The sequence below is a fragment of the Sturnira hondurensis genome, unplaced genomic scaffold, assembly GCF_014824575.4.
Source record: "Sturnira hondurensis isolate 20B ecotype Veracruz unplaced genomic scaffold, ASM1482457v3 Scaffold0006496, whole genome shotgun sequence".
Taxonomy (NCBI): domain Eukaryota; kingdom Metazoa; phylum Chordata; class Mammalia; order Chiroptera; family Phyllostomidae; genus Sturnira; species Sturnira hondurensis.
In genome coordinates, this window is record NW_028079127.1 from 18,703,249 (window position 1) to 18,727,197 (window position 23,949).

General features: G+C 57.5%; 3 protein-coding genes and 1 non-coding gene across 10 annotated transcripts in view; all 4 read right to left on the reverse strand.

Annotated features, from left to right (window-relative positions):
- Positions 1 to 2,764: 2,764 nt before the first annotated feature.
- On the reverse strand, positions 2,765 to 6,475 carry RBM15B (RNA binding motif protein 15B). The gene has a single exon (XM_037049615.1). The coding sequence runs from the start codon at positions 5,751 to 5,753 to the stop codon at positions 3,087 to 3,089; it is 2,667 nt and encodes an 888-aa protein (XP_036905510.1). The 5' UTR covers positions 5,754 to 6,475; the 3' UTR covers positions 2,765 to 3,086.
- Positions 6,476 to 7,831: 1,356 nt separating this feature from the next.
- Positions 7,832 to 11,530, reverse strand: MANF (mesencephalic astrocyte derived neurotrophic factor). The gene is made up of 5 exons (XM_037049930.1): positions 11,482 to 11,530; positions 11,150 to 11,371; positions 10,321 to 10,448; positions 9,434 to 9,575; positions 7,832 to 8,291 (listed from the first exon to the last, which is right to left on the reverse strand). The coding sequence occupies exons 1-5, from the start codon at positions 11,528 to 11,530 to the stop codon at positions 8,107 to 8,109; spliced, it is 726 nt and encodes a 241-aa protein (XP_036905825.1). The 3' UTR covers positions 7,832 to 8,106.
- A 1,190-nt stretch (positions 11,531 to 12,720) lies between these two features.
- DOCK3 (dedicator of cytokinesis 3) overlaps positions 12,721 to 23,949 on the reverse strand; it is a 301,329-nt gene continuing 290,100 nt past the window's right edge. For 5 of the 7 annotated variants that reach the window (XM_037049608.1, XM_037049606.1, XM_037049605.1 and 2 more), the window contains 5 exons: positions 22,476 to 22,594; positions 21,246 to 21,333; positions 17,075 to 17,197; positions 16,486 to 16,568; positions 12,721 to 15,525 (listed from right to left, as the gene is read on the reverse strand). In XM_037049608.1, coding sequence (XP_036905503.1) covers positions 15,016 to 15,525; positions 16,486 to 16,568; positions 17,075 to 17,197; positions 21,246 to 21,333; positions 22,476 to 22,594 — 923 coding nt within the window. In that variant the 3' untranslated portion in view covers positions 12,721 to 15,015. The remainder of the gene's footprint in view (positions 15,526 to 16,485; positions 16,569 to 17,074; positions 17,198 to 21,245; positions 21,334 to 22,475; positions 22,595 to 23,949) is intronic. The other 2 variants (XM_037049604.1, XM_037049607.1) reach the window with 2 other exon arrangements.
- Positions 12,738 to 12,863, reverse strand: LOC118989702 (U4atac minor spliceosomal RNA). The gene has a single exon (XR_005067072.1). It is a non-coding gene; the product is annotated as a U4atac minor spliceosomal RNA (small nuclear RNA).

Below are 23,949 nucleotides of genomic sequence, written 5' to 3' on the forward strand. Positions count from 1 at the left end.
GGCCCCTAAACTGGCCTCTGGTGAACTGCACTACCTACCAGGTGCTTCACCTCACACTCAGCCCACCCCCTTCCCTCCCCACCCTAATAGGAGCCCCTTAGTCCCTTTCTTCCTTTGAGTTTGCCCAAGTAACCGGGAGCTTCTTGGTTACTCTCATGGTAGGTAGGTAGGTAGGTAGCTAGCTAGCTCAGAGAAGAGGGGACAAATTCAGTCATGAAGTAAACAAGCAAGACAAGATGGCTAAAACTCACCAGGGGCTGGTAAGGCCCTGCCGGGCTTCGGAGCACCACACAATCTGTCACACACACGGAAGCAGGCCTGTGTCGCACAGGTACCTCTTGGTCCTCTACAGAGCAGAGGTCTCAGCTCCTAAGGTGCTTCATGCCTCAGCTCAAACTGGCTGCTAACACCTAACCAGTAGACTAGTTTGCTGGTGCTGAATGGATTAGAAGAAAACGGGTTAAAAGAACAGCAAAAGCACTCACTACGTCGCAGTGGTTAACCAAGCCGCTGTCTCCCCGAACTCCGCCCAGAGCTCTGGGGGCACCCGCAGGTCTCCCAGGTGGGACGGGGCCTCCAGCAGCAAAGCAGAATCGTGGTTGACTTGACAACATGCCCACAGGGATGGGCCCTGACAGCAGCTAAGGCGACCTCGGCCCCTGCCTTTCTCCCAGGGCTGGAGGGCCTGTCACCTGGGGGAGCGCGCACGCAGAGCAGTGCACCATCACAGGCGCATCCTGCCTCCTGTCGGTTTTGCACTTGGGCACCACCCTAGACCGGACCCAGACCCCGGGGAGGCACTGAACACCTGCCATTCCAGCATTTTCTCCTGGGCCCTGACCACCTGAGGGTGTCACTACTTAGTGCTGGACATGGCCTTTCGGAGTGGTCACAGAACCTGTTGCCTCTTGAAGGAAGTGGTGGGGAAGAGGGCATGGGGGAAAGGAAGGCTACACGACAGGCTGCAGTTCTTCACCAAAACTAGTTCTTCCGGAGACCAGAGCACCCCTATCCCAAAGGGTGGACGAGGGTTGAAAAGTGTCTTCAACTAGATTTTCTAGGCTTGTTCTGGGAAGGCTGGGGGGCATAGTGTTCTGGGTCCTGAGCACCCACTCGGAAGGCACCTGCAAGGTAGCTCCGGTCCATGACCCGGCGTTTGCCCTGGGTGCGCGGGAAGCCCTGCGGTGTGCCTAGAAGCCAGCCCTCCGTCACGTGCCCTGAATGAGAGGAAGCCCACTCTTGCCCTGGAACGGTGTAGCTGTGGCCTGCTGGGCCCCCACGGACGTGCTGAGCTACCCGGCAGCCGTGGCTCAGGTACAAACAGGCAGACACGCCCAACACTTCCCTCCGTGTGTTAACGTTACGAACGTGCTGATTCTCTTGCGAGCACCAGCGGAAGCCCAGGGAGTGGTGCTTCCCCAGGCACCTTCCCTGTTTATTTAAAATCTCCAAGGTCTCAAGACAGCGCTCTCACTGTCCTTGGGGAGGGGCAGCCTCAGGCTCCACCTCCCAGCTGTGTCCCTCAAAACCACCTAGCTGTCACCTGCACAGCCCTGAGCTGGCCAGGGGAGAGCTTGACATGGCCGATGGAGCCAGGAGGTCCCGTGGCCCTGGCGAGGACCCTTCTGGAACACCCAAACCAGAACACTGAGATGTTCAACGGTATTCGTTCTATGCTGACGACTGCTTTGTGACACTGGCTTCGCCTGCCAGTGCTGGCCATACGAGCTAATCAGACACATGTGGTAACAAGTTAATGCTCATTCAAGGTGCCTTTCCCTCCCACTAATGGATGGCCCATGTCCCTCCAGCTTGGCTTGAATGGCCGTGAGCTCTAACACTGCATGACACCTCCAAGACAGACCTCATTTCCCCCCAGAGGCATGATCTCCCAGGGGTCTCCACCTCCTCAGGGTCTGGACCAGAGGCCTCGGCACTCTCACCTGGCACCTGAGGAAGTTACGTCACAGCACGTTCCTGACCTGCTGCACCTCGCAGCATCACGACACTGTTCAAACCAGGGACTCAGTGTCCCCCACAAGGCTCCAGGGACTCCGCACAGACCTCTTCCACTCTGACCCAACGGTTCTGAACAACCAAAGGAAGAGCTAGAATTCACAAGTTCAAGAATAAGCAAGGAAAGCGGCCTCCCACTCTCCATTCCAGTACTTGGCCTTCAGTGTCCCTGGGAGTTGGGCAGCTGTCTCCAACCGCATGTCCCTGGGTGGCTGAGATAAGGCGAGACGGGAAGAAGCTGAACAGGAGGGAGTCCGAGTGACCCCGCAGCACCAAGACTCCTGGGCACCAGTGCCAACTGCTCCTCCCTACAAGAGCACACAGCTGCCAAGACCACCTGCTTTCGAAAGGCCTTCAGATTGGGCGTTTGTCCCACAGCTACAGCTCAAACTGCTGGACACATGTTGTTTAGGGAAGAACCACCAAGACCAAAAACCACTGCAGCTCCTGGCTAGACCTTAGGTGCGCCCCTTCTTCTGCACAAGCCCTGTTCAGGCTGGCGGGGCGGGGGCCGGAGCGCAAACTGAAGCCCAGCGGCACTCAGCCAGGACTCCAAGGCTGGCATGAGCAGTCCTGACACGACCCGCACGGCAGAGGGTGGAGAGCTGCCCTGCAGCAGGACTCTGGGACGCGCCAGGGCTAGAAAGGGGACGACGCAGAGCGTTTTGTGCATGCAATGTGTGTGTGTGTGTGGGGGGGGGTGTCTTCCATCTTGGAGAAAAAACTTGATTAAACCAGGACTCTGAACAGGATTAAAAATCCATCCTCTGACAAAGGCTTTACTGACAACTTTCCATACAGTTAGTCAAAAAATAAAAAAATACAGAACACAGCAGACAGTATCTCGTACACTAGAAATCAGCATGACAGGAGTCCCATCTCATCACTGTAAAAAAAACCCCAAACCGAAGAACTTAGTTTCGGCGGGGAACAGGACTCAGGTCCCCAACCTAATGAACCAAAACAACCCAGCAGAAAATTCAAACCGAGGGGGGAGGATAGAGGTGGGGAATCGGATTTCAAAATAACTGCTTTTGTGACACAGGTGGCGCGGGAAAGGACAGGCTGAGCTAGGCAGTGTCTCTCACTATGACTATCACCATGTGCTCCTCCTCTAGCTTGCCCAGTGTCCTCAGAGCCGCCTGGAGGTACTGCTGGGAGAAGTCGCAGGGCGGGAAGGCGTAGAGCATGCCCGTACTGTCTCTGCCCTTGGACCCTCCCACCGGCAGGCTAATCACCCCCGCCGCCTGCTTCTGTTTTAAGTAGGAGACCAGGTTCCTGAGAAGGCGCCTCTGGAGGCCTGGCTCCACCATGGGCAGCCCCTCAGGGCCGGGCCCGCTGGGGGCGGCCTGCGTGGCTAGCAGCACAGCGTAGCCGTTGGGGCTTCCCTGCTTGATACGCCGCGTGACCTCGTCAAGCTTGGGCTGGTCCAGCCGAAGGCGCTGGGCGATCTTCAGCTGCGTCAGCCTACTCCCAGATGTGTGGTCTTTGAGGAGACCGCTGATCACCCCCTGGTCCCCCTCAAGGATGTGCATAGATGTCGGGAAGCAGCTGTTTTTCAACACTAGAAGCCCGTTCCAACCCAGCTGCAGCGTCTGGGCATACTCTGAAAGATTTTTGAGCTTTTTGGTCTCGTGTTTTGCCTCTTCTAGAGGCTTCGGCTCAGCCTCAGAGGTCCGATGATTGCGCTCGCTCTCGCGTGTCTTCTTCCCGTGGGAAGAGTCTTGAGCCTCGTGGTGGTGGTGTCCCCGGTCCTCAGCCCCGTGTCTGCTGTTGCTGAGGGAATTGCTGCTCGACTCCTTGGTCCCTTCACTGGAGTGATTCTCCTTCCGGCTGCGCTCAGGAGTGCGGTCGGAGCCCCGGTCTGCCTGCCCACCGCCCTTGGTCCTGCTCCGCTCCTCGTAAGGGGAGTGCACTGTCCGCCCACGGTCACTGGAAAGGCTCCTCCGCTTCCGCCTCTCCTCCCAGGGCTTGGGCAGGCCCCGGTCCCCATCTCCTCCCCAGCGTTCCCCACTCCGGCTGCGCACTGAGCGGCTGTAGCCCTCCAAGCTGTTTCGGCGGTCAGAGCTTTTACCAGGGCTGGTCCAGTCCCCTTCCAAAAAGGTCCGGTCCCGGTCTGAGTACAGGAGGTGCGGGGGTGTCCTATCACGCACCCGCAGGTCAGCGTCCAAGTTTCGGTGCCGGGTATACCCATCTGGGAGAAGCTCATAATGCACCGGGAGGGGGGAGGGCTGGTACTGCTGGGGATACCGAGTCTCCTCGGCTTTGGCGAAATCCACACGCAGCCTGCGGTCCGGACCACCCAGGGGAAAGCCTCTCATTTTAGCGCAGGCGGCCTGGGCGGCGTCCAGACTCTCATACTGGATGTAGGCAAAGCTGTCCCCTTTGACATGATCGATGGTCCGAATGCTTCCAAAGCGGTCAAACTCCCGGGCCAGGGCAGCCAGTGAGGTGTTTGGTCCCAGACCACCCACCCACAGACGGGTGGTGGGATTAGCCTTGCCATAGCCAATCTTAATAGGGTTGCGGCCAATCACCCGGCCCGACATGGCCACTTTAGCCCTGTGGGCCATGTCTAGGTTCTGGAACTTGAGGAAAGCATACGCACCGCCCTGGCCACGGGCAGGTCTCTTGATGACCACCTCCTCAATGATACCGTACTTTTCGAAGGCTCGTCGCAGCTCCACCTCTGACACGCTGTGGTCCAGGTTCCCGATGAAGAGGTTGCGTGTGGCCCGCTGGTCATCCTCGGGCATCAGGTCCTCCTCGCACACAGCCGGGTAGCCGTAGGGGCGCCCCCGGTCGTCGTACAGCCCGTAGTAGTCCAGGGTCCGCTCCCGAGATAGTCCCACGGCAGCAGCGGCGGCCGCATCCAGGGCGAAGGCGGCGGCGGCATGGCGGGCACGGGGCTCCCGCAGGGGCGGGGCGGCGACCGGCGACAGCGAGCGCTGCTTGTACTGGTAGCCACCGTGCAACGGCAGGTAGCTGAGCGGGTCGGTGGGCGCGGGCGGCCCTGGGGGCGGCGTGGAGGCAGCGGCGCTGCTGCTGCTGCTTCTCCGGCTGCTCCCGCCGCCACCGCCGCGCAGATACACGGGCTCCACCTTGAGCGGACGGTCATACAGCAGCAGCTGGCGGGCCAGGGCGTGCTGGCGAGCCTCGCGTGCGTCCTGCGGGTGCCGGAAGTTCACGTAGGCCACGCGGCCCAACTCTGGCGTGTGCGACAGACGCAGGCTTATCTCGCCGAACCGCTTGAACTGGTGGAAGAGCCGGTCCTCAAGGTGCTCGGCGGGCAGCGCTGGGCTCAGACTGCTGATGAGCAGCGTCTTGTACTCGGGCGCCGCCGCCGAACCGGGACCCGCAGGCTCGGCCCCGGACGGCGGCGGAGGTGGCGGCAGTGGAGAGGAACGGGGCGAAGCGCCCGAAGCGCCCGGGTCCCCAGAGGCCTTGCCGCCGCGTCCCCCACCGCCGACACCCGAGCCCGAGGAGCGGCCGCTGCTTGCACGATGATTGGCGTCCCCGGCCCCACGGCCGTCACGATGCCCGCCCCCGCCGCCTCCGCTACCGCGGGGTTTGTCGCGGGTCCGCGTTGGAACAGGGTGCTTGGCGCCGCCCGAGGCCTTGTGCGCCGCCCGCCGCCCGCCCGCCTCCGCCTCCCGTTCGCGCTCTCGTGGCCGCTTAGCTGACGATGACGAGCCGCGCCCGCTGGGGCTCGAGTCTCGCTCGCTCTGCCTCTTCATGGCGCCGGAGCGGCGGGCGGGCGGGCGGCCCGCAGGTTCCTCACAGCGGCAGTGGCGGCGGCGGCGGCGGCCGAGGAGGCAGCGCCCCCGGCGCCGCCATCTTGGACAAAAGGACTCGGCGCGGCGGCGGGGTGGGACGGTAGCGGCGCCCAGGGGCTGGGCGTTGGGCTATTAGCCTGCGCTGGCCATACCACGTGACCCTACGGAGGGCGGGACGAGGGCTGTGCCGGTGTTGCGTCATTGGACTGCGCCACCCCTGCCCTGTGACTCCTCAGGAGGCGGGAGAGCGCGACCAGTGAGTGAGCTTTGGCGCCACCCTGTGGCCAACGTGGCCAAGATTGGGACAGAGTTGAACTCAGTCCTCGCGAGAGCAGGGTCATCTCGTACAATTCCCGGCGCTAGCATCTGCGCTCTTCGACCAAGCATCCCTTTTACAGGATAACCTCCAACTTCCACCGCGGCATCTTCGGGCTCGGGTCCAGGACTGACAACCCCGACGAGTGGAGCCTGCCGCTCTCTAGGCCTGTCCATGATCCACGGCCCACAACTGGGACATCCCCCAGAATCAGATTTACCTGCAATGCCTCCCACCCCACGCACAGGTCCCGAGGACCATGGCTATTCATGTGGAGAGCAAGACTCATCTGGGCTCAGGCCCAGAGACCCGAGACAACAAACCTGCACTGTATGGGGTGGGAACAGGCTCCTCGGCGCCACAGTAGTTCCGAGGGCGCAGAGAAGGCCAAATCCACTAGGTAACCACGAATCGCCACGCTTACCTCTCACTGGCCACGGCCCGCCTACCCGCCTCCAGAGGCAGAACCTCCTCTCCGAGGTGAAGTGAGGCGAGTCAGGGACGTGCTGGAGGCCCAGCAGAACTTGCCCTGACTTCAGCCACAGAAATAGCAGGGTGGGGAAGAGCGCAGCCCCCTCCTTTCCTCCTCCCACAACCGCAAGGCAGTTCCTGGAGCAGCTAGAACAGGTGCAAGGGGGACAGACTTAGAAGAAACACCTGTAATGTTGCAGGGTACCCTAAAGTCTGCCTCCAGAAAGGCGCTGACCCTTAGGGGCATCAGCCCTCAGGTGACTGGGCTGTTGGCCTTGTTCAGTGTGGCCTGCTGGCCACGGAGGCCCTGGCAACAAACTGTGGGGTGGTGAGCTGCCTCTTCGCTCCACCTTCTAAGACTTACGGCTCCAGTGGTGGATTTTCCCAGCACATTTCACAGGCTCAGGACACTCTGTGCTGGTCAGATTTCAACAGCCCACCTCATTCTCCCTGGCAGAGAAGTCTTGGCCTGAGAAGTGGCTCAGCCATCTTGCTTTCCTCTCTGACAGGGTGCTGCCAGCCCCAATGCCCTGGACACAGGCTGCAGGAAGACCCCTTACAGAGGCAAACAATCTGGGAACTGCTTCTTAGTCCTTCCCTTATGTGTTCTCTTAGGCCCAGGAGGAGGTGTCTGTCAAATCACAGCCCGTTCACAGATGCCTGGGTTTCCCAAGCACCAATCCCACAGGTCTGGGGACAAGCTCTGAGGACTTCAAATGTTGGACTTGTCTTAAGACAAAGGACAGCCTCGCTGGCTCTTTGCACAGAGCAACCCCTGCTGGTCATGCAAAACCCCAATCAGGCCCCAAGAGGCCTGGGGCTGACGGCAGACCAAACTGGGATGAGCAAGGAGATAGCCGATCCCAACAGTGGAGGGGTGGTCAGGCTGGCGGCAGCTTTCGAACCATGACAGCACTGACCACATGCAAGTCATCATCACAGAAAAACACTCCACCTGGACAGAGGCTCCCTCGTTCATCAGACCCAACCCCGTGCTTCACAAGCTGTGCAGCCCCCAGCCCTCCTCACCAGGGCGAGAGCCACTGTGGGCCGGGCATTCAGGCTCTACTTCCTCCTGGCGCGCCTCCCCCAGCCCTGCACATCCCCACCACCTAAGCCTGTGTCCCACCTGGGCACCTCCAGTGCTGCAGGCTGAAGCACACTTGTGAATGCACTTGAAAACTCTTTGTAAGCTGGAAAGGATAAGCCAGTGGGATCTTCACTGGGAATAAGACCCTATTTCAGTATTCACTTTAATTTTCCAAGGACAGCTAGAAATTTTCTTCCTTTAATAAAAAAATCCCAGACACACTTTGAAGTCCTAGAGAAAACCAGCGACAGAAGGAAGTGGACCACCCCCTACAGGGGTGCTGGAGAGCCAGCATCATCGGGAAAGCTCCAGGCTTCACACCTGACACTGTCAGGTGCCAGCCTAAAAAAATAAATTACAAAACGCTGTTTGGGGAAGACACAGCTGGACTGTTTTGTTTTTTTTTTTTCCCTTCAGGTGCAGCAGGGATTGGTCGCCTACAAATCAGTCCGTGAACTGGCTGCCTTGGGGGCATATCTAGGCATCAGTTCATTAATCTTTCGGATGTAGTCGGACTTTTCTGCACAGCCTTTGCACATCTCCCCCCAGTCGTCCAGAATCTTCTTTAGCTCTTTCACTCGGAGCTTCTTCAGGTCCACTGTGCTCAGGTCAATCTGCTTGTCTGGAGGAGAGAGCAGGGGAGTAACCAGCTGAGCAGGGGCAGCCACAGACCCAAAACAGTGCCAGGCTGGACCCCTCTGCATGGCCAGACCACCCCTAAACAAGCAGCCCTACTGGTCACGGGGCCGACAGTCCCAGACACACACACGTGTCAGTGCCCACTGCCCCCAGAGGGGGAAGTTGCCTCTTCAGCAAGAAGGCTAGTCTCACGGTGGCAGTGTCCACCAGATATGCAGTGTCGCCAGGGACAGGGATGGAAGTTACGGGGTCCTTAATGGAAGAGTGTGGTTCCCACTACCCCAAGTGCCTCTTAAACAGTCATGGTAGAGGTCAAGATACTGCAGGATGACAGTTCCAGGGGTGACAGAGTCCAGAATGACAGAGCAGACAGGTCCCGCAACCCTAGTCTCCCAGCCAGGCCCTCATCCGCAGCTTACTCTTCGTAACTACTTGTGACCACAAAGACCCTGAGCCAACTGACCCCTCCCAGGGTCACTCCCAGAAGTCCAGGCATTCCTGACACCAGTTGGTGTCAGGGCCTTTGGATGCTCAAGTCACAATAAAATATGTTGGTGATGCTGAGTTCACAGAAAAGGACAACTACTGTTGGCCCTGACTCTTCCCTCCAGAGACCCGCTCCGGAGATGCGGAGGCGCCTCAGCTCCTGGCCCGCCTGCTTGCACAGAGTCCTTCTGTTCAAAATGACAAAGGTTGCTGGGCCTTCAGAGTCTGCAACCAGGACAAACCTGCTAAACCCAAGGGATGTCAGACCACACCCCCTCTCTGCCTCCAAAACTAATGTCCCCAACTTTGCCCACACTAACAGCCAGATCTTCCTTCACCTGACCATCCACCTGGCATGCCTCGGGCTGCCTTTGCACTGCCTAGTTGCTCTGTCTGGAATGTTCTTCCACTCTCTTGGCTAATGCCCCACATTCTTCAAAGTACTGAAACGTTGCCTGTTTGAGACCTATTCTGACCTCCACACATCACAGTCAGGTACCCACCCCCCCCAACCCCAATTGAGCACCACCTGCCATATTTAGCTATATAGCTCCCAACAGCTCTAGTTTATCAGGCTAGCACGCAGACCCCATGATACCAGAGTACAGAGTGTGCACAATAGGGCCTGGCCACACTCACCATACTTCAGCTCACAGATCTGGCTATCTTTCTTCTTGAGCTTCTCACAGATTTTCTCCACGGGGATGTGGTGGGCCAGTGGCTTCGACACCTCATTGATGATCTTGGTGGCTGCGTCATCTGTGGCCCCAATGTAGTAACACTGCAGCAAGAAAGGACAATGGCCTTCAGGAGGTGCCACTTGAGAACTGTCTCCTCCAAAATGTACTGACATCTCAATACATCTTCCTTCTCTGCCAGGGCCTCATTTTCACAGGCCTCGCCAGTCCTAGTGGTCAGATGTACTCAGTGTGAGCCCCGAGCTCTAAATTTGCACCTGGTCCCAGAGCTGGCAGCCACCAAGTGAGTTTAAGAGTCACCAGTGTTCACACCTTTAAACAGAGACAGACAAACCAGACTGCCAGGGAAATGAAAGCTACAAAAGGCACCGCTTCACTGGGGCTCCCATCCTCAACTTGACCCTGTGTACACTTCGTCATCTCCTCCCGTCCTCGTGCCTGCCCAGCTCCTTTGGCCTCTGGGCACTCACAGTGGCAGTTCCCTCTGCCCAGGATGCTCCTCCCCCATCACAGGATGACCTTTCCTTAGAAAGGTCCTTGACTTCTCCAGATGGTCCCCTCTGCCCGAGAGGCCATTCTCTTCCTGCCACTCACCCCACCGCACCATTTCTTTCCCTGTCACTTTTCTCCTCCCACATTCCCAGTGCCCAGCACAGAGTAGGTGCTTAGTCAACACAAACAGGATAAAAAACAACAACTGCAGGGAAGGTAAGTCAGCCCAGCATTCGTTCACTGACAGAACCATGCCTCCTAAACGGACGAGGGGGCAGGGACTTTCGTCCAGGCCTATGAAGCAGAGAGTTAAAGGGCCAGTCGCCAGCTACTCACCAACCGATTCTCTTTGCCTCTTGCTTCGCGGCAGAAGTTTATAAGTTCTTTTTCAATAGTGGCCGGTGAGAACGTGACATCTCTGTCTTTGAGGTCCTGATAAAATCTTCCCAGATAAGAAACACAAACTGGAAGAGACAGAGATGAGAGATGCTCAGCAATCACCCAGCTGCAGCCCAATCTGCCAGGAGGGAACTCGGTCAGCAAGTGTAATAAGAGGCACGGAGAGATGAATTTTTCCATCACCGGTTTTTCTCTGGTGCTCACAGTTGGACAGAACCCAGCTCCTGGGTGCTGGGGTCCCTTGGTACACCCAGGGCATACGGGGAACAAGCACCACTCAATGCCCCACAAACTGTCCCTTCGTGCTTCTTTCATAAAGTTTCAGCCGGGACTGAATGTGGCCTTGAGATGGATTCAGTGTGACCCCTCATAAACGGGCATAGTGGAGGCTGAAGAACAGAGGATCCAAATGCTGCTCATTTCCAAATACCACCACAAACCCTGAGGTGCGGCTTCGCAACGCCGCCGGACCCGGTAAGGTGCCCACACCCACCCTCTGGACTCCTGACCCCGGCCGCTCCCGAGAGCCTCTGCCCAGTGGTGGGAAAGGACAAAAACGCCAATGTTACGTCAATTTCAGGCCAAGCTTTCAACACGACCTAGTCCCACGAAATGTTTTCTAGTCCCGGGGTTGGCCCCTCTTCGGGCGGACCCCGTTGAGAGCAGCCGCCACCTCCCCGGCCCGTTCCAGCCCCGACCCCTCGGCAGTTTATGTTCAGCGTCGCGCCAGACTAGCCTCGCCGCGCGGACTTCGGCCCCACCGCACCTTCGCAGTCGCCCGGCCGCAACGCCCGGCTGCCCGGCAGCACGCTCAGAGCCAGCGCCACCGCCAGCCCGTGCGTGGCCCACATCCTCCTCCGCCGCCACTCCCGGACTGAACCGCGCCCGCCGCGCTGCGCAGCCTCCAGGTCCACGCCGCGCGCCGTGGCTTTCCATTGGTGAGCGGTCTCCCGCGCCCTCCCATAGGCCGCGACCCCATTGGTCCACGCTCCCCAAAGCCCAGACGGGCGGCTCCACGCTGCCTTCCCCCATTGGATAGTGGTTGCGCCTGCCCGCCCCCGGCCCTAGACAGTTGTCGGCCGCTGATTGAAGCAGGGCCGGCTGCCGGAAGCGCAGGCGGCGGCGACGGAAGCGGCTCAGCCGCCATTTTGGGAAAGGGCAACAGTTATGGCCGAGGCTGGGCGACGCAGGTTCGAGGGAGTCTCAGCCGTGGTTCTTCGTCTGCTGAACAGTATCCCTTACCGCTGTGTCGGGCCCCACGTTCTCCCAGAAGACCCTGCGGACCTTTCCGCCAAGGCCCCCGACTAGTGGTGCAGGTCAGGGGCTCCGGTGTCAGCCGCGACACAACTGGGCAGGCAGGGTGGGCGGCTGCCGCTAGCGAGGCTCCGAGGCCTACGAGACCTGCTGACCGTGTCCGGATTTCCCCAAACAGCCCGGCTGTCCACTGTCCACCGCTTGCACCGGGCGCCCCGCAGCCGCCATGCGTGGGTTGACAGACTGGGTCGGACGACCTCCCCTAGGAAGACCGAGGTCCGTGGCTTATGGATCAGAAGCAGGCCGCCTAGGATTGGAGAAGGAAATAGGCTTAGGTTTGTCCCCGCTCGAGGAACAGTTCCCCCTGTCGGCACAAGCTCCGGAAGCCTGGCCAAGGTGGCTGGCCGCCGCTTGCATCGCAGCTGAGCGCTCAGGTCGCTACCTGCCCCGGGCACTTCCTGAGGGATCTGGGGGTCCGCAACTAGCATTGGAGGCTGTTTCTTCTTTCTGGCTGCCTTCATTTCAAGTGCAAGGCCTGGCTATCTGTTCTTGAAGGCAGGACGTGGGAAAAGCTGGCTCTGTGCTTGTTGCAGAAAGATTTCTAAGGGCAAAAAGGGCTTGGAGCCCAGCGGCAAGGGTCGGAGAGGGGCACCTGTGCTGCTCCCATTCAGTGAATTCAGTGGGTCAGTATCAGGTATTCATCTTTAATTCACATCACAGCAATCAAGGGAATGGGGAAAGGGGAAATCAAGTGTCAGATATTTACATCTAAAATTCACATTACTTGTTGGATGTAGAACATGCTGCCACAATATATACAGTAAAATACCTCTTGGGACACTAGTACAAATTTTTTTCTTTTTAACTTTGCTTTCTGGTACAAGATCGATCATTTTTAAACCACCAGTTTTTTAAACATAAATACACAAAAGAAATGGTTAGAAGTTTCCTTATTTTAAATAAGCACAGAATGCCAGAGGTTAAAAACACATTTATAGGGCTGAATACTGATTGGACATCACACTCTATACATTTTTTGCTCAAATTCCTGTACAAATACACAGCATTCAAATAGGTATTTAGTTATTTTATTTTGCTTTTTTTCCAAAAACTGCACCAAGGTAAAGCAGAGCTCTAGCTGATGCGAGTGTGTCGTTCAGGCGTTAGCAGTACTGCCCTCACTACACGCTCACTGGGCAGTAGCGCAACCCCAAGAAAAGGAAGGTTCAAATAGGTATTTACAAATAAGCTTGAAAGAACGAAAATCAGTTATTCACATTCTTTTCAGAAGATTCATGCTTCTGGCCTCCCACTTCCCTTCAGGCTGGCTGACTCTCCAACAGAAGGGATTTGGAATTTGTTCTTTTCATCCAGTTAGGGAAAATGGAGAGCAGACCCAAACATGACACCTTGCACAGAGGGAGGCCACGTGAACCTACACTGCCCTCCTTCCCCTCCTGTGGCACCGGGTGAAGGTGGATGTTCTTACACGATGACTGCCTCTTCCAGGGACTGAGGTTCAGAGGTGCCCTCAAACCTAAAGATACCCTCCTACCCACAAGTCAGGTTCAAAGCTAGCCCCCAAACACTCCAACTCGGGAACACTAGTCCAGGCCTGCCTTCTCAGGCTAGGGCTGCTGTGACTTGACCCACCCTGCCCAGTCATCCTTACAGTACCAGAAAGGACCCCCACCGGTGACAAAAACTCCCACATGTCCTGAAGACAGTGTGGCCTCCCACTCTTCTTAATAGGTTACTTGCTGGCATTCCTATTAAACAGCTGGTGTTTGTTTACAAGAGAAAAACACCCTGACCATGGCCTTGTCTGAAAGGGGCTATGATGAAGGGGTGGGGTCTGGCCATGGAGGTCAGACAGGCCAGAAGAGCAACGAGGGGAGAGCACACCTGCTCAGCAAGGAGAAGGCAGCCTTGTGTCTGTCAGAGTTGTGAGCTCAAGCAAAAGAAAGATTGAAGTCTGTATGCAGACTTTTTAAAGTAACTAAGAAGCACCCTGGTAGAATATCATTACTTCCTCACCCTGTTCCCCCCAAATAATAAACCAAGAGGAAAATTGGTGCCCTGACCAGAAAGTTTCCCATGAAGATTCCACTGCGCTCTGTCCAACAGACTGGGGAGGCTGGAGAAATTGTCCTCCTGCCCGCCCTGAACCCTGAGTGGTGGTCCCCACCGCCCGGAGCAGGTCCCCTGCACTTGGCCACTTGTGCACTTGGCCACTTAGAGGGTAAGTCAACTTGCGTGGCTCCCTGATTCCAAAAGGAGAAGCTCCTTCCCACTCTGCTTACCCAGGAGCTTCCTGAACCTGACCATGAGTCCTCAGGGCTTGGAAGCCTGGCTGGGCAGCCAACCCCACTGCTCAGAGGTAGTGCTGAAAATCCCTGATTCAGGAGCTGGATGACAGGCATTCTGGCCACTTCTGAAAGCTCAGGATTTCCGGCCCCTGCCACTCCTTAACCTCACTCCTATACCAGCTAATCTTTCAACACATGGTCTCTTGGGCCCTGGGGAGGAAGGTGGTTAGCGTAGTCCCTTTGGCTCCACACTCCCATGCAAGCCCCAGAAGGTGGGAGATAACCTTTGCAGCTCTGTTTGTCAAGGGGGCTCCTGCCGGGCATGAGGTGTCTTGAGAGTGGAAAGGAGCAAATGGTCAGAAATAAAAGCGATGGAAGGAAAAATCCAAGCCAGAGCTGGAGGAAGGAGTGGCTGGTGGGAGCCTGGCAGTGTGCCCAGGCATGCCGTCAGGCCAGGTCACATGCCTGAGCTGGCATGGTAACCCAGCCAGCCCCTCAGTTGCATACTCCTGGACGAAAGAGTGGGCAGGTGAGCAGGCATTTGTGCAAAACGGCTTGTAGCCCCCTTGTCCACCACCTGTGACATGAAGTCCACATGGTCCACGCAATCCCTGAATATAAACACGAGCTCTTCCATCCACACAGCTAAAGAAGAGATCCCTAGTGCAATTTCCATTCTTCTCTGCATCTCTACCCTGGAGGGAGGGCCTGGGCTCCTACCTCAGGCCCTGCAAAGCTGCAAAGTGATTCTGTCTGTGCAATATCTCCACAGAGCTCCACATGGTCTGGAACTGCAGGAGGAAGAAAGCATCTACTGCACAAAAAAAAGAAAGGAAAACCCAGAGAAATGGAAACATAGAAATGAAATAAAAAGAGAAGCCACAACCCTCATGCTGCTGCGGCCTCTGTACATGGCAACACACAAGTGCACGGCAGTAGAACGTAGACTTGGGTGGCTCTCTCCTGAGTACCAGGCCTCTCCGGATCCCTGGGGGAGTCCTTGCTTTTCGGACCTGGAATGGCTGAGCCAGCTGCTCTGAGGGTGGCGTCCCGGCTGCCTCCCTGCCCCTCACTGTTCCCCTCGACCGTGCTCCCAGGCCATGCGGGCCTGCTCTTCCTTGGTGCTCCCAGGGGGCAGTGAAGCCTTGCGATGCAGGCCTCGAGGCCTGTCAGCTTCTTCGCGTAGCAGCACACCCTCGTCATGCTCCAAGGCTGGCAGGCGGGGGTGGTAGGGCTTGGGTGGTAGCGCAGGTGGGTCCATGGGGTCCTGAGGGATGACACATCCTGGGGCTGAGTGGCTTCGGCATGGCTGGGCCTTGATGGAGTCCAGGACAGCGGACTCGGAGAGGCTGTAGTGAACAGGGAGGTAGGGTGGCTCAAGGTCTTCGTCTGCATTCCAGGCCTGGCTGGGCATGGAGTCCATGGTGTCGGTTCGAGGTGGGACCTCTGAGGAGTGCCCAAAGTTACTCTCGCTCAAGGAGGACACACCACTACTGGCACTGCCGGACAGTGTAGAGTTGCTGCCGTCCAGGCCCGACTGGGGGCTGGTGGGGGAGGCGGGGATAGGGTGGAGAGGAGACTGCAAAAGACAGGGCACCCGTGTCAGAATCCCCCTCTCCAGACCGGCTGATGGCCACAGTGTGAAGAGACCAAGCCTGTGTATTAAGCAACTCCAGTACTGCCCTCAGCAATGGTGTGTCCTGCTTCTTCAGCAGCAGCCCCCCGTCCCCTCGGGCCCCAGCTAGCCCACGGAGCCTCAGAGTCACCTGCACCCAGGGGCCACAGCATGCCGCCTGCAGCCCCCTGCCCCAGGCTGCTGGCTGCAGCTCTGGGGCACTGACGAAGTGCTGGGCTGTCAGGCTGGTTGGGGAGGCAGAAAGAACCCCAGGTGGCCATGGACCAGATGAGTACATTGTAATGCTAAAACCTGTGACAGTCAGTCTTTTCTAATTTGCAGGGAAATTAATGAGTTTCTTCTTTTTAATAAAGCTTTGGTGCCTGATGCTGCTTGCTTTGACTACCAAGGGTGTCCAACCTGTGGCCCGTGGGCCACATGCATCTCAGGATGGCTATGAACGCAGCCCAACAAAGAATTATGGGATTTTTTGTGATTACATGTCACAATGTATTTAATGTGTGGCCCGAGACAACTCTTCTTCCAGTGCAGCCCAGTGACGCCAAAAGGTTGGACACCCCTGGACTAGACTCTAGTTTAAAATGCTCTGTGATCTACCAGCCATGGGGGTTGTTAGCCACTGTGCTGTGCTGACAGCTTGTGGTGTCACCAGAGTCCCCACATGCTCGGTACTTGTGTTCCTGTACCCAGGACCCCGTAAGTCCTCCGCCCCCATCACACTGGCTGCAGGACAGACTGGGGATCCGCACCCCAGGTGTGGCTCTGGCCACGCCCAAAGCCTATCTGGCTGGGCTCTGCAGGATGGGGGTGGGGCAGACTGGGTTGGTGTAGACCCCAGAGGCTGCAGAGCAGATGGCAGGACTCGTCTTACAGCTGGGCAGGGCTGCTGCTTCAGTACCTTACCTTTCGCAGGGTCCGGGCGGGGAGGGCTGGGGGCGTGTCACCCAGTGGGTGGTGGAAGGCGTCAAAGTGTAGGGAGTAGTGACCTGCAAAGGGAACAGAACCATAGCCTCAGCTCAGGCCCCTCTCAGGTGGCACACCGGCACACCTTACTGGGCCCACTGGGCAGACACAGGTGTCCTAGCAATCCCGAGGCATTAGAGGCCACGGAAAAGTCTCTTTTCATTGAAGATCTCCAAAACAGGCTGCTGGAGTAAAAGACACTCAGGCTACACAGGAAGTCAAGACGGTCGAGTGTGCCAGGGCCTCTGGAACAAGAGGTGGCAGGTCTCCGGCCCGCTGCTGGGTGATGACAGTCCCTTTTGTCTTCAGCCACTCTGGTTGGGAGGGCCTCACTGAGTTCACCTGCTATACTCAGAAACCTCATCGACCCCAAAGCCCGCAGGATCCTTCCTGTGGTGAGATGGTTTTTCCTTGGCTGAGTCAGCCCAGAGAATCGCCAGTCTTCTCAGCCTGAGAGGCTGCTGCCCTTGCCCCAGAGCAGAGCTGGAGACCAGGGACTGTCTGGGGAACCCGCTGGAGGTCTTCTTACCATGCAGCAGGCTTCGGGGAGGCACTGGGGGGCCCAGGATGCGCCCCATGTGGGCAGACAGGACGGGCTGGGCCTCTCGGGCTCCGCTATCCAGGCTCCAGCTGCTGGGGGCTGCTGGCACCGCTGAAGGGTGGAAACACACGGCATGAAGGGGTTACTTCTGGAGCCGCCCTGCGGGAGAAGCAGCCCTTCCTGTGGGGCGCGGCTTCTCCAGGTGGGCACTGTGTACCCAGCACATGTGGGAGTGGCACGCCGGCCCCAGGGCAAAAAAACACCGGCCAAGCAAGACTCTGTGGCTTTCAGGGGGGAGAAGCCAGGGACAGAAGCCACTTAAGATGGCAGCAGAGTGAACAACGTCTGGAGAGCACTTGGGACGAGGCGAACTGAGAGAAACTGCAGCAGGCAGAGAACATCTGCAGCCTCGAGGACTTGCCAGAAGAACAGAAGAGGTGAGAAAAAGAGGTGGAACAGGCTGATGAGACTGGGGAAGAACAGAGACACCATGGGCACAGAGCTTCTTATAGAGTCGAGCCACACCTGTGGTCAGGGCAGCCCCATTCAAGGCCTACACCCCCGCTGCCTCAGCCCACGAGGAAAGTGGGCAGCAGGGTGGGTGGGCAGCAGAGACCACCCCTTCTGGAGCTGCTACATGGCCAGGGAGTAGGCAGAACTGCCCCCCAAATTGGACTTACAGAGCCTGTGGCAACATACAAGCTTTACCCCTTCCTGTTGCTTCTGTGCCCACTGGCTGGGTTGGGGCTGCACAGGGTGTTTCCTAGGCAAGGACTGGTATTCACTGTTCCCCCTGGAAGAAGTGTATAAAACCCAAGTGTCATGGCCTGGGTCCAGCTGGACCTGCTTTCTAAGAGGTTAGGTTGTAGAGCCCGTGGGTACTTTAGGGCATGTAGAGAGGCCCAGTTCCTGGCACCCATGTGCCAAGGATGGAGGTTGTAGTGGGCCCTGGACAAAGAGAAACAGGGTGTCCAGCTATGCTAAGAAAGGAGTCCAGTGCCAGAATCCCAGCCCCTCGGACACAGCTGGGATGAGCAATTCTGCTGGAAGGAAGAGGGGGCATGACTGGACCACCGGGTCTGCGGCACCTCTGCTAGGAGCAGCAGAGCCCATGTGAATCCTGCAGCTGGCCTCTCCTGGACAACAGACACAACTGAGAAGAAACACACTCTTTCTCTGAAGGGGCCAGGGAAGCACAAGCTCCCTGCGGGGCTGTCAGCAGCAGGCGGGAGCTCACAACCCAGGGGCTTGCTGCCCGGCTCTGTTCTGTGGCAGTCATGGTACAAGCGAGCCTGAAGGGGCCAGGGTGCAGGTTCTTTCTGCTCCAGGTGCTGAGTGGGCAATGCCAGGACCTCCTGGGGCCCGCAAGCTCTGGAAGAGAAGGAGCTGGAGTTATGGCCTGCAAGGATGTGGCTAGGAAGGGACAGGCCCTCTGTCGTCCAGGGATAAGCAGAGCTGTCCATCCTCTTTCCCTCACTGGGCAGGACCTGGCTTGGGCTTGCAGAGGAACACAGGGTAAAATGCCACTGGCTAAAGAGCCTCAGTTCTAAGCGGTATTGCCCAGCCTCATGGGACGGCTGACAGATGGTGGCTACAGGGAAGGTGTGACAGTGACTGGGTGGGCAGGCACTCAGCCGTGGCCTGAAGAGGGGAAAGAATTGTGAATGTGATGAGTTTCGGGTGGATCCCACCAGAAAGCTCCTTGGAGAGCCTCTGACAATCCAGGACAGGACAGGCCCGTCCTCATGCAGATCTCTCCAAGCTGCAGCAGGAGCTTCCTGGTCCTCAGCACTGAAGGGCCTCTCCCCCAAAAGAGCAGCCCTGTCTCCACAGAAAGCCAATGAATGTCAGGAAATAAGCTTGGAGCTGGGTCTGGGCGGCTTCTCCCAAGGGGTTCTGACAGCCCAAGATCTCTCACACACACCTAGGCCCTGGAAGAACTGTGGGGTTGCCAAAAGTTAGCCAGAAGGGCCCACTTGCAGCCAGGAAGGCTATGGGGGAAGAAAGCTGGCAAAGCTGCAGTGATTTACAAAGCGGGCCTCTAAGCCACTCCATGTGAATCAGAAACCATCAAGCTTGCCCTGCAGCCTGATGTTGGCAAGCAGTGCGGCCAGGGGACCTTGGTCATGCAGCGCAAGTACACTGGGGCTAGTGGAGAATCGGTGGTGGAGGGACTCCTCCCAGAAGAGGGGCGATCCCCACTGTCTCCTGGCCACTTCTTTCTCTGTGGGTGAGGACTGTGGTCCAGCACTGGTCCAAGGTCCCCAGTGCACAGCCAACAGCTCTGAGGGTGGGCTTGCCTGGTTCAGGAGTCAGTCGCTGTCTGGCGAAGAAAGATACATGCAAGTGAGAAGCGGAGTCCTCAAAGTACTCAGGACCCTGGTGACAAGAGAATGGAGGCCAGTACGTGAAGCTCCCTGGAGGATCCAGGTGGAAAAGTTGGAGGTTATTACTCTGGCCCATGTGTTCCCTCTAGGAAAGTGCTGGCCGTGTGACACAGATGTGCATGCTCTGGGCTCAGCCTCTTATGAATTTGAGATGGGGGGAAGGAGGGAGAAAGAGGAAGACAGGGGGCACAGAGAGAGAAACTGATTTGTTCCACTTATTTTTGTATTCATTGTTTGATTCTCGCCTGTGCCCTGGCTGGGGACTGAACCTGTGATCCTGGCATACTGGGAAGATGCTCTAACCAACTGAGCTACCTGGACAGGGCTCAGCCTCTTTCCTGAGAAAATGCTTTCCTTCCCACACTTGGGGATGATGTATCCAGCTTCTCACTCTGAGACCTGAAGCTCTTCTGTATCCAGTTGGTGTAGGGTCCGGTCTGGTTGCCAGCACCCATTTGATCTGTGAGCCCGTCTGTGCTCTTGGCTACTTCTGAGATTGCTCCACATCTCAGATGAAGAAATCCCACTGTGGAGTCTGGTCCTCAAGGCCAAAAGCGCACCGTCGTTTGGGGCACAGGTGCAGTGGTCCAGGTAAGCAGTGTGTTTTGGGGATGTGCATCCTTGAGGCTAGGATGGCATCTTCAGCCAGAATTTTTATGCCCTTTGAGGTTGAGCTCCTGGTGTTGATGCCTGCCAGGCACTGAGGTCGTGGACCAGTGTCTGTGATGCTTGAATAGGACATAGGCATGTCCCCCGCAATGAGCAAGAGAGCAACAGTGACAGTGTGAACAGAAGACTTGGTGAGGAGGTGCAATGACAACAAAATGACAGCTTTAAAGGGACAGGTTCTGATGGGACAGCTGGCTGTACTGTCGGGGGCTGAGTGTGCCATAACCTCTGACAGATGGAAGAGAGGAGGATAACCTGCAGGGACATGGGCGAATAGGTGCCCAGGTTCTCTGTGGCAGGCAGGCAGGCTTAGCAGAGTCCCCAGTCAGAGCAGGCTGAGCCGAATCTCCTCTAACTAACCCTGTTAAAACTAACTCAGGTCTCCATGTCTGGGGCTCGGGCCGGGGCCTTGCAGGTCCCAGTCTGCTTCTTCCGTCCACTTGCTGGAACAGAATCCAGGGTGGAACGCCTCTATTGAAGCAGCCTCTGTTCTGGGGATTTCTTGGTCTCATGGTACATAGTTGATAGGCTGGCGATTTGTAGGACGGACCCAGCAGCTGCTGGCCAGAGCAGCTACAGGACTGGATTCCCTCTGGGCGCCCTAGGCTTCCCTTGGCTAGGGCCGTCTCTGGGAAATTCTCTTTGCTTTGGCCTGTCCTTCCCATTCCTCTTGGGCGTGCTTGGCTGTAGGCCTGTCCTGAGCAACAAGGAGAGGTCCCTGAGGGCCCAAGCTGAGAGGGTTCAAAGGGCCTGCTGAATTCTGGGGCTTGGTGTGGAGGCAGCAATGGGAGTGGTCGCCCCGTTTGCACATGGCAGCCTGAGGTGCCATAAAGGTGGGTTCAGGCAGGTGGCAGCTGGGGCCTCTCTGAGGCAAGCACTGCGGAGGGAGAGGTACCGACTAACAGAATATAAATTTTAGCAGCAAGCAGACACTGGCTAGATAGAGTCCTGACTACAGGCATTGGTCAGGACGCTGGACAGACAGACAGGCCTGGGTATTAGAGTGTGGCTCAGCCCTGGCCAGCTGGTGCTCAGGGACAGGATTCAGATGCTCCGGGTGGGGACACACATGGGGGGAGGCCACCTGGGAAGAGGAACAATACCTTTTTCAGCCACAGACAGATTGGGGTCACTGCAGGGTTTACAGGCTCCAACCACTTGCTGGAACAGGGCTGGCTGGAAATTTGGTGGCTGAAGGAAGGAAAAAAAAAAACATCAGAAAGGGTGAAAACCACCAGCTGCACCATGAGGGGCAGTGTTGTGGGACACGGGAGCAAGGTCGTCCCAAAATCAGGTGGGGGAAGTCAAAGCAGTGGTATGGCTCATGCTTGAGATGTGCCGAAAATGTCGGCCACCATTGGAGGGCTGTCTGGGGCCACTGGGCCCCAGGCACTGCCATGTGCAGCGTGGAGGCACCAGCCTCCGGTGTCTGGCTGGACTCCTGCTGTCTTGTATGTGGCCAAGAACATAGGTACTTAGGGTGTCTAACTATCCGTCTGTCCTGCCAGAGAGACACAGTGGCAGAAAGGGTTTAGGAACCCCTTTCACCCTGAGCACCGGAGAGTTTAGCCTCCTGGAGATCCCCGCACAGGTCCACAGTCGCTCTGAGAACAGAGAAAGGGCAGCACTCATGCCCGAGTCACAGACAGGACCCACTGTTTTGATGGGCGGCTGCCAAGCAGACCTGCTCCCTCCACCTGACAGGGCTGAGCAGGGCAAGGAGGTGCCACTGAGAAGTTGCTGGCACTCGGGAACCAGAGAACAGGTGTTTGGAGGTGACTTTCATGGGTTCTGTGAGAAAAACAGGGCAGACTGGGTAGAGGAAGGGGTAATCCCTGTAGTCTGTTCCTGGCCCCCCAGGTAGAGTATTTGGAAAGCTGTGCAGATGGTGTGGAAAGCTGACCCAGCAGGCGGGGAAGGATGGATGAAAGAGGCAGAGTTTGCCCTAATGAAGATGCCTTTCACAGACAGGGAGGAAAACCATCTTCCAGACCCATGTCCACCACTGCCTTATTCAAACAGGACAGAACCAATGCTCTTTGGTGGACTCTTCAGGGATGAGGAGTTCAGGAGGCTGGCCAGAAGGACAGCCAGCCACACAAGCAACAGCAGCCCCAATCCTGCCACCATTCTACCCACTCTGCTCTCCGTCTGAACCGCTGGTCCTCAGACTCACACATGCCCGGCCCAGGAGTCTGCAGCCTCCTGAGGGTCTTGCAGCAGGAGCGGGCAGGCATGGAGGGCTGTGCAGAAAGCAAGCCCAGCAAGGGCGACGAGCGAAGCCCAGGCCCACACACGGGCAGGGAGGGCAGTGATGAGGCTGGGCGGACTACCTGTCCATTCTCCAGGATGGCTGCTGGGTACATGGCACTGCTCGGACGGTCCCGGTGCGTCGGCAGCAGCAGCATCATCTCCCGGGCGTGACGGTACTTATCTGGCAGAGAGGGAGAGCCTGTAACCAAGTGAGAACAATCACGCACAGGTGACAAGCCACAGAAGGAGTGCCTGGTGGGCAAGCGCCCTTGGGGCCAGGGGACCAGGTTGGTGTCCCCGTGCAGTTGTGGTGAAGGTGAGCTCAGTAAGCACAAGAGGTACAGAGCAGAGGGGTAGGTAGACGGTCTTGGGGGCTACACCTCTCATGCCAGTGGAGGCAGACATATATGGGGGCAATGGTGATACAGACCCACCACACTCAGAGGCAGATCATGAAGAGTTGAAGGCTGGCGCCAGGCCCCTAGGGGCCCCTGCACCCAGCAGTATGGGGAGATGGGTGTGGCGTGGATGCTGGGCCTTCTCAGGGGCCCAGATGCGGGCAAAGGCCAGTTTGCAATGGCGCCATCACAGACATAGACACTCGGATAATGTAGAGGCACAGTTCTTACTTGACATGCTGTGTCTCCACACTTACCTTCTCCAGACACCACGGGCCCTGTTCTCAGCAGCCCCCTACTACCTTTACTCAGAGGTTTTCCTCCCAGATTCCAGGCCCCCAGCACCTGGTCTCTGCTCTCCTGGCCACTCTATTGCAGCCCTGGAGCCAGACTGCCTGGGGACCCAGGGCCTGCATCCAGGTGGCTCTCTGGGGTCTACTCCGAGATGGCCCTTCGGTGACCAAGAGGTCATGACACTGGTCTGGGAGCTGTGTAGCTTCAACCCAGGCTCTCGGATTAACTTGGTTCATGCTCCTCTCTTGTGGGGCCTCCGTGTAACCTCCTCTGGCCACACAGAGGAGCTGTTCTGAAGGCCAGATCACGCCGGATGTGGTGTGGCCCAGTCCCCATCAATGCATGCCATGGCTACATGCCCAGGAACTGGTCCAGCCATGGTCCCTGAGGGGACCTTCCACAGAAGTAGTGCGACCAACTTTCTGGCTTTCCTCCAGAACAGACAACTTGGAAGTTCCTTTGAATACGTGCACCACTCACTGCGCCGGAAGCCAGCATATCCATGAGAAACTAGGGGGGTCATGCCGACTCTCATGGGAGGGTCACCTAGACTCCGGTGCCCCTGCTTGTCCACTGGAAGCCTCTGGCTGGCCCCAGTGGCTGAAACCCCTCTCTGTGGTGCTGGAGAGCTGAGGCCAGTCCATGGCTTGACCTGAGAGGTGAACCTGCAGCTCTGGAGGCTCCGTGTCCCTGAAACCCAGGGTCTCTGGGGCATGTGAGCATGCGGTGGTGGTGCGAGCAGGGCCCGGACATCAAAGGTCTGCAGCCAGCCTGCCCCACGCACCTCGAGAAGCTCCTCTTGTGCTCATTGTAGTCTAAGACAATGAGGCTTAAGTGCCTTGAGGAAGTCGGCCCAATTCAA

Bases quoted from the DNA above. Each gene is read 5' to 3' on its own strand.
- MANF (XM_037049930.1), bottom strand. From the start codon at position 11,530: ATGGCGGCTGAGCCGCTTCCGTCGCCGCCGCCTGCGCTTCCGGCAGCC. The intron at 9,576-10,320 runs GTGAGTAGCTGG...TTCTTGCTGCAG, and splicing joins GAGGCAAAGAGAATCGGTTG to TGTTACTACATTGGGGCCAC. The intron at 8,292-9,433 runs GTGAGTGTGGCC...TCTCTCCTCCAG, and splicing joins GATCTGTGAGCTGAAGTATG to ACAAGCAGATTGACCTGAGC.
- RBM15B (XM_037049615.1), bottom strand. From the start codon at position 5,753: ATGAAGAGGCAGAGCGAGCGAGACTCGAGCCCCAGCGGGCGCGGCTCG.